The sequence below is a fragment of the Salvelinus sp. IW2-2015 genome, linkage group LG23, assembly GCF_002910315.2.
Source record: "Salvelinus sp. IW2-2015 linkage group LG23, ASM291031v2, whole genome shotgun sequence".
Lineage (NCBI taxonomy): Eukaryota > Metazoa > Chordata > Actinopteri > Salmoniformes > Salmonidae > Salvelinus > Salvelinus sp. IW2-2015.
In genome coordinates, this window is record NC_036863.1 from 36,092,080 (window position 1) to 36,100,978 (window position 8,899).

Consider the following 8,899-nt stretch of genomic DNA (forward strand, 5'->3'; position numbering starts at 1 on the left):
GCACCCATGACCAGCTCGGAAACCAGATTGCATAGCGGAGAAGGTATGGTGGGATTCAACATGGTCGGTGATCTGTTTGTTAACTTGGCTTTCGAAGACCTTAGAAAGGCAGGGTAGGATAGATATAGGTCTGTAACAGTTTGAGTCTAGAGAGTCTCCCCCTTTGAAGAGGAGGATGACTGCGGCAGCTTTCCAATCTTTGGGGGATCTCAGACGATACGAAAGAGAGGTTGAACAGGCTAGTAATAGGGGTTGCAACAATTGCGGCAGATAATTTTAGAAAGAGAGGGTCCAGATTGTCTAGCCCAGCTGATTTGTAGGGGTCCAGATTTTGCAGCTCTTTCAGAACATCAGCTATCTGGATTTGGGTGAAGGAGAAATGGGGGAGGCTTGGGCAAGTTGCTGTGGGGGGTGCAGGGCTGTTGTCCTCGGTAGGGGTAGCCAGGTGGAAAGCATGGCCAGCCGTAGAAAAATGCTTCGTGAAATTCTCAATTATCATATATTTATCGGTGGTGACAGTGTTTCCTAGCCTCAGTTCAGTGGGCAGCTGGGAGGAGGTGCTCTTATTCCTATATTTGTGCTTAGAGTTTCACAACTCTAAGCACAAATATCAAAACAGATCATCAGAATGTTTCACAACTCTAAGCACAAATATCAAAACAGATCATCAGAATGTTTCACAACTCTAAGCACAAATATCAAAACAGATCATCAGCATGTTTCACAACTCTAAGCACAAATATCAAAACAGATCATCAGCATGTTTCACAACTCTAAACACAAATATCAAAACAGATCATCGAAGCACATTTTCAGTTGACTGATTACAACAAACTAATTCACAAAGTCACTTTGTGATTACTCCTCACAGAGCACATACGTCAGTTCAACGTCTTGTTTTGATTTATATTTGGTTGAGTTGTCAACTAATGTGAATTCAATGTGAAACCCCCCCCAAAAAATCACCATGTCATTGGATTTAGACGCAGGAAACGAAATACCCATTTTTCACATTGATTCAACGTCAACACATGCATTCTTGGGCGGGGGGGTGAAATGACGTCGAAACAACATTGATTCAATCAGTTTTTTCCCAGTGGTTCTTTCCATTAGGATACATAGTCAATCTGAGCATCTGCTTTTCAAAAAGCAATATTCACTTTACTTTTGATATGATTTTGTTGTCATTTGTTAACAATAAAATTAACTATCACTTAATCTAACTGCTCAAAACTGATAACTACTACACCAAAATGATGTAGTCCCTAGTTAACGGATATAGTTTGATAATTGCTGAACGCTGTACATTTATATCTTTTTACCTCATAATTGTATCAATTTGAGTCAATTTATCTTGGAAGGTAAAACCAAATCATACAGTTGAAGTCGGAAGTTGACATACACTTAGGTTGGAGTCATTAAAACTTGTTTTTCAACCACTCCACACATTTCTTGTTAACAAACTATAGTTTTGGCAAGTCAGTTAGGACATCTACTTTGTGTATGACACAAGTCATTTTTCCAAAAATTGTTTACAGACAGATTATTTCACTTATAATTCAATGTATCACAATTCCAGTGGGTAAAAAGTTTACATAGACTAAGTTGACTGTGCCTTTAAACAGCTTGGAAAATTCCATAAAATGATGTCATGGCTTTAGAAGCTTCTGATAGGCTAATTGACATCATTTGAGTCAATTTGAGGTGTACCTGTGGATGTATTTCAAGGCCTACCTTCAAAGTCAGTGCCTCTTTGCTTGACATCATGGGAAAACCAAAAGAAATCAGCTAAGACCTCAGAAAAAAAATTGGAGACCTCCACAAGTCTGGTTCATCCTTGGGAGCAATTTCCAAACGCTTGAAGGTACAACGTTCATCTGTACAAACAATAGTACGCAAGTATAGACACCATGGGACAACGCAGCCGTCATACCGCTCAGGAAGGAGACGTGTTCTGTCTTCTAGAGATGAATGTACTTTGGTGCGAGAAGTGCAAATCAATCCCAGAACAACAGCAAAGGACCTTGTGAAGAAGCTGGAGGAAACAGGTACAAAAGTATCTATATCAACAGTAAAATGAGTCCTATATCGACATAACCTGAAAGGCCGCTGAGCAAGGAAGAGGCCACTGCTCCATAACCGCCATAAAAAAGCCCGACTACGGTTTGCAAATGCACTTGGGGACAAAGATCGTACTTTTTGGAGAAATGTCCTCTGGTCTGATGAAACAAAAATAGAACTGTTTGGTCATAATGACCATCGTTATGTTCAGAGGATAAAGGGGGAGGCTTGCAAGCCGAAGAACACCATCCCAATCGTGAAGCATGGGGGTGGCAGCATCATGTTGTGGGGGTGCTTTGCTGCAGGAGGGACTGGTGCACTTCACAAAACAGATGGCATCATGAGGGAGGAAAATTATGTGGATATATTGAAGCAACATCTCAAGACATCAGTCAGGAAGTTAAAGCTTGGTCGCAAATGGGTCTTCCAAATGAACAATGACCCACGCATGCTTCCAAAGTTGTGGCGAAATTGCTTAAGGACAACAAAGTCAAGATATTGGAGTGGCCATCACAAAGCCCTGACCTCAAATCCTATAGAAAATGTGTGGGCAGAACTGAAAAAGTGTGTGTGAGCAAGGAGGCCTACAAACCTGACTCAGTTACACCAGCTCTGTCAGGAGGAATGGGCCAAAATTCACCCAACTTATTGTGGGAAGCTTGTGGAAGGCTACCCGAAACGTTTGACCCAAGTTAAACAATTTAAAGGCAATGCTACCAAATACTAATTGAGTGTATGTAAACTTCTGACCCACTGGGAATTAGATGAAAGAAATAAAAGCTGAAATAAATCATTCTCTCTACTATTATTCTGACATTTCACATTCTTAAAATAAAGTGGTGATCCTAACTGACCTAGACAGGGATTTGTTATTAGGATTAAATGTCAGGAATTGTGAAAAACTGAGTTTAAATGTATTTGGCTGAGGTCTATGTAAACTTCCAACTTCAACTGTATATTGATGTTGCTGTAATACTACATCAGCCAGTATGCTTCAATAGGACAAAGTGGAAAGAGTCACTCTATGTGCTACCATTTGGAATTATAGTGTAGTGCAGAGTGCACTGCTGAAATATCTGGGTTGTATATAACAATATACACAAAATATTAGGAACACCTTCCTAATATTGAGTTATACCCCTTTTGCCCTCAGAACTGCCTCAATTATTTGGGGAATGGCCTCTACAAGATGTTGAAAGCTTTCCACAGGGATACTGGCCCATGTTGACRCCAATGCGTTCCACAGTTGTGTCAAGTTGGCTGGATGTCCTTTGGGTGGTGGACCATTCTTGATACACACGGGAAACTGATGAGCTTGAAAAACCCAGCAGTGYTGCAGTTGTTGATACACTCAAACCGGAGAGCCTTGCACCTACTACCATACCTGTTCAAAGGCCCTTAAATCTTTTGTCTTTCCCATGTTGTCTGAGATCCCCAAAGACTAGAAAGCTGCCGTGGTCATCCCCCTCTTCAAAGGGGGCGACACTCTAGACCTCAACTGCTACAGACCTATATCTATCCTACCCTGCCTTTCTAAGGTCTTCAAAAGCCAAGTTAACAAACAGATTACCGACCATTTCGAATCCCACCGTACGTTCTCCGCTATGCAATCTGGTTTCCGAGCTGGTCATGGGTGCACCTCAGCTACGCTCAAGGTCCTAAACGATATCATAACCACCATCGATAAGAGACAATACTGTGCAGCTGTATTCATCGATCTGGCCAAGGCTTTCGACTCTGTCAATCACCACATTCTTATCGGCAGACTCAACAGCCTTGGTTTCTAAAATGACTGCCTCGACTGGTTCACCAACTACTTCTCAGACAGAGTTCAGTGTGTCAAATCAGAGGGCCTGTTGTCCGGATCTCTGGCAGTCTCTGTGGAGGTGCCACAGGGTTCAATCCTCGGGCCGACTCTTTTCTCTGTATACATCAATGCTGTCGCTCTTGCTGCTGGTGATTCTCTGATCCACCTCTATGCAGACGACACCATTCTGTATACTTCTGGCCCTTCTTTGGACACTGTGTTAACTAACCTCCAGACGAGCTTCAATGCCATACAACTCTCCTTCCGTGGCCTCCAGCTGCTCTTAAATGCAAGTAAAACTAAATGCATGCTCTTCAACCGATCGCTGCCCACACCTGCCCGCCCGTCCAGCATCACTAYTCTGGACGGTTCTGACAACTACAAATACCTAGGTGTCTGGTTAGACTGTAAACTCTCCTTCCAGACTCACATTAAGCATCTCCAATCCAAAATTAAATATAGAATCGGCTTCCTATTTCATAACAAAGCATCCTTCACTCATGCTGCCAACATACCCTTGTAAAACTGACTATCCTACCGATCCTTGACTTTGACGATGTCATTTACAAAATAGTCTCCAACACTCTACTCAGCAAATTGTATGCAGTCTATCACAGTGCCATCCGTTTTGTCACCAAAGCCCCAAATACTACCCACCACTGCGACCTGCATGCTCTCGTTGGATGGCCCTAGCTTCATATTCGTCGGCAAACCCATTGGCTCCAGGTCATCTATAAGTCTTTGCTAGGTAAAACCCTGCCTTATCTCAGCTCACTGGTAACCATAGCACGCGCTTCACCACCCGTAGCACGCGCTTCAGCAGGTATATTTMACTGGTCACCCCCAAAGCCAATTCCTCYTTTGGCCGCCTTTCCTTCCAGTTCTCTGCTGCCAATGACTGGAACGAACTGCAAAAATCACTGAAGCTGGAGACTCATATCTCCCTCACTAGCTTTAAGCATCAGCTGTCAGAGCAGCTCACAGATCACTCCACCTGTACATAGCCGATCTGTAAATAGCCCATCCAACTACCTCATCCTCATACTGTTATTTATTTTATTTATTTTGTTCCTTTGCACCCAAGTATCTCTACTTGCACACTCATCTTCTGCACATCTATCACTTCAGTGTTTAATTGCTATATTGTAATTATTTCGCCACTATGGTCTATTTATTTCCTTACCTCCCTTATCCTACCTCATTTGCACATACTGTATATAGACCTTTTTCTATTGTATTATTGACTGTATGTTTGTTTATTCCATGTGTAACTCTGTGTTGTTGTTTGTGTCGCACTGCTTTGCTTTATCTTGGCCAGGTCGCAATTGTAAATGAGAACTTGTTCTCAACTGGCCTACCTGGTTAAATAAAGGTGAAATAGAAATTTAAATTAAATTAAATTCACCCTCTGAATGGCACACATACACAATCCATCTACACTGATTGAAGTGGATTTAAAAGGTGACATCAATAAGGGATCATAGCTTTCACCTGGATTCACCTGGTCAGCCTATGTAATGGAAAGAGCAGGTGTTCCTAATGATTTGTACACTCCGTGTATTCCACTTACTATCTGAATGTCATTGATACATTGTAAGCTGATGAATTTCAAGCAGAGAGAGACAGGTGATACTGTATCAGTTGACAAGTCACGTAAGAAAAGGTACAGTGTTGCATGGGGCAGAAAAATTGCATATCAAGTWATAGTCAAAAACTGCATGGAAAATTACATTTACCATTTACTATTCTTTCTATTCTGCACTTAAAATGTCTAGTATTTTTCGCTATTGAATAAATGGTAGTTAAAATGACTAAAGGGTAAACCTATCTCATGTATCAGGGACTAAACGGTAATGTGCATGAATGACTCAGGGGTGAAAGATGTGTGAAACCCCAAAGAATGCACAACCAAATGTTCTGAACATTAGATGGGGGGGGGGCATTACAAGTGTTATCAGTTTAGAGTTTTGTACTTCATGTTTAGAAACTATATCATTTGCATCTGAAGAATTTGCCAAAGTCATCGAAATAAAACTACAAGATGCCAGAGCAAAATACATATGTCTGATAGTACATACACCAATGGCCATAGGAAATAACAAGGATAACGTAGTGTTTTATAATGTGAACCCTCCCTGACATGTCCTTMACTGTGTCCATAAAGCAGCATCTCTTCACTATTCAGCAACATCTTGAAAACACCATTATACCGTAGCAGACATTTTAGCCGTTGTAGAAAAGTGGTGATTCTGCAAACAGGGATTATCTGGGGTTACAACAACATATTTGTGTAGCATGAAATGCATTATGGGTTATATTCTCAATATGGCGGCTGCTATGATCCTTTACGTTCAACTCTTCACTATCCAGAAGCACAGAAGAATTCACAGAAACTAGCCGTTTTCATTAATCAGGCGGCTCGTGTGGTCTACATTTTCATGGCCACCCAATGGACATTGAAGAGAACAATGTTGTGATCATTGTATTTTTTTTTGCCTGTGGCAAGGTTACATAGATTAGAAAACTGACATGGTTACATAGATCAGAACACAGGTTAGATTGGTCTCAATCTGAAATGTATTAATCATCTCTGGAGTGGGGGTGGAAAGGTCGAAGGGTCTTTAACATAACTGAATTTTAACCAGAGGTGTCATTACAGTGCACATTACCAACACACACACACACACACACACTTAGACAGAAATAAGTGTCTCTAATTACCTCCCCAAAGGCAGTTCTAAAAGGTGCACTGAACTAAGAATAGTGTATGCATGTGAGATGTGGGTTTTCTCTTTGTAGTCTACTGCATCATGTGGTCCCTCCAGTATGGGCAGAGTAATAACCCACTCCACATGACATACCCACTATCCAACTAGCCACTACCCAGGATGGGAACAGCTGTGTGGATTTGGGGAAGGCTGACTGTACACTATATAATCCAGCAGTGTGAGTGGAGACTCCTGCTCACCACTGTTGATTTAGCTCCGTTGTCTCTCTGTGACTAGGGCATACCCACTACAACCAGCGGCATCTAATATGGCGTTCCTTTTCATTCTGATATGGTCTGACCCAAACGGACACATTGGATAGAATCTAATTCTCTAATCATTCATTCCAACAAATGTACAAACAATTACAACATGAACATCACCAAAAAAATTTACCCCCAAAATGTTAACCCCAAAAAACTACAGACAGGCTCAAAAGCATATCTTGTGTTTACCTGTGACCACCATTCCACCAACCAATCAGTGACTTGGCAGAGAGGAAGGGGAGGAGATGGAGGAGGAGGAGGAAGAAGAGAGCGATGACTCACCCGGTCTCTTTTCGTTTCGACCTTTTCGACCCCCACATAGCCGTACTTTAGAGATAAGGACTAAGATCTGTTTCTGGCACAGAGACTTGTTGCTCTTGGGACAGGGCTTCCTTTTGTTGGCTACAGGTCGGTTTTGTCCGTCGTCCTTGACCGCCCGTTTCTGTCTGATGAGAGAGCTGGCGAGAGCTGCCATCTTCCCCCCCTCTCACCTTTGGGAGGGGGGTGTCTTCCTACCCAACAACCCCTCTCCTGGTGGGGCTGTCTCTGTCCTCAAGCAGCAGAGAGAGATGGGAAGGTCCAGGGAGAGCCCCAGAGGGGGGAGAGGGGTTCTACGCGGTGTTACAGATATGGGGGTTAGGTTCAGAGCCCCCTGGAAAAGGAAAGAGCCGGAGAAGGTGAAAGTTCAAGTGCAGTCAAACATCCAATGTTGACCCTCCAGTGTGATGATAAATTRATACAGCAACACTAAAAAAAACACCCAAAACAAAGACCAGTAAGGTCACATCATCAGTCAAAATAAAGAAGGGTGATTGAGGTTAGAATGTCTGGTCGATAAAAAAACATGTAAAGACATCTCCATTTCTTACATTTTTAACCCCACCCATCTTGTCCCTCACGACCAAATCACCAGACAACGAAGTTCAAAATATTGCAAAATCACTAGCCTATCCTATAAGTATACAATCCCCCAAAAAGAGACAGAGCTCTTTTCTCTGTCATATAAAAATTACACTTCTTCCAGTGAAGAGTGAAATCATTTTGAAGCTCAAACAGCATAAAAATATACAGGCAGTCACCATGTAGTTTCTGGATGCCCAACTTTGCCTGCCGTGGAAAAGCAGGCGTCAGGAATAATGAGCGGAGAAACGGCGCGGTAATCCAGCAGACTTAGATCCAGTGGCAGCATACAGGCGGGATGGTGACGGACTCACAAGAATGAAGCCGGGAACGGAACAGAGGGATGGACAGAGAGAGATTTCTCTTCCGCCTCTTCTGGCATACTCTTTCTCCACACAGCCCTCACCTAACCCCCCCTCCCTCCACCCAAAGCCAGCAAGTTAGTGTGAGAGTGTGTGTGTGTGTGTGTGTTTGCGTGTGCGTGTGTGTGTGTGTTTGTGTGTGTGAATTTCAGCAGCCACCATCAGTAGAGGTGACATTCATGAGAGAGAGAGAGAGAGAGAAGGAGAGAGAGAGAGAGGGGGAGAGAGCGATAGTGGAAAAGAGAGAGAGAGGGGGAGGGAGAGAGCGGCTGTGATGGGAGAGAATGAGATCGACTGGGAATGAGAGGAAGAGGAGAGAAAGAGAGAAGCAGAGAGAGGCTGAGGAGAGAGAAACCATGCAGCCACCTCTTAACGCTCTTAGAAGAGATACAATTTCTCTGTCGCGCTGCCTCCCCATCCATCTGACTGTCCGTCAGAGGTGGAGAGCGAGAAAGAGAGAGAATGTGTGTGTGTGCGTGCAGGCGTGCTTAAGGTGCATGCATAAACACAACACTTTTGGGTACATCCCTGCATATGGTATGTGTTTCTGTTTGGTGTGTCTGCTCTCTGTCATTCACCATCTTCGTTACACTAGTATGTCATGCTGACTCTCTCTGGAGACTCTGCTGCATGTCTCCCTCCCTTTTCCCTCCGCTATTTCCTTCTCTCTCCTCAAACTCCTCATATGAAATGGAGGGTAGAAAAAGCAGGTTTGCTTACAGAGACGGTCATTGA

The 8,899-nt window shown here is 43.0% G+C and overlaps 1 protein-coding gene across 2 annotated transcripts in view; it reads right to left on the reverse strand.

The window, feature by feature from the left end:
• The window catches only part of LOC111950842 (fibroblast growth factor 11-like), a 50,267-nt gene extending 42,591 nt beyond the window's left edge, over positions 1 to 7,676 (reverse strand). The window contains exon 1 of one of the 2 annotated variants that reach the window (XM_023968750.1): positions 7,185 to 7,676. In XM_023968750.1, the coding sequence (XP_023824518.1) occupies positions 7,185 to 7,377 (193 nt within the window). In that variant the 5' untranslated portion in view covers positions 7,378 to 7,676. Of the gene's footprint in view, positions 1 to 7,180 lie in introns of both variants that reach the window. The other variant, XM_070434587.1, reaches the window with a different exon arrangement.
• Between the last annotated feature and the right edge of the window lie 1,223 nt (positions 7,677 to 8,899).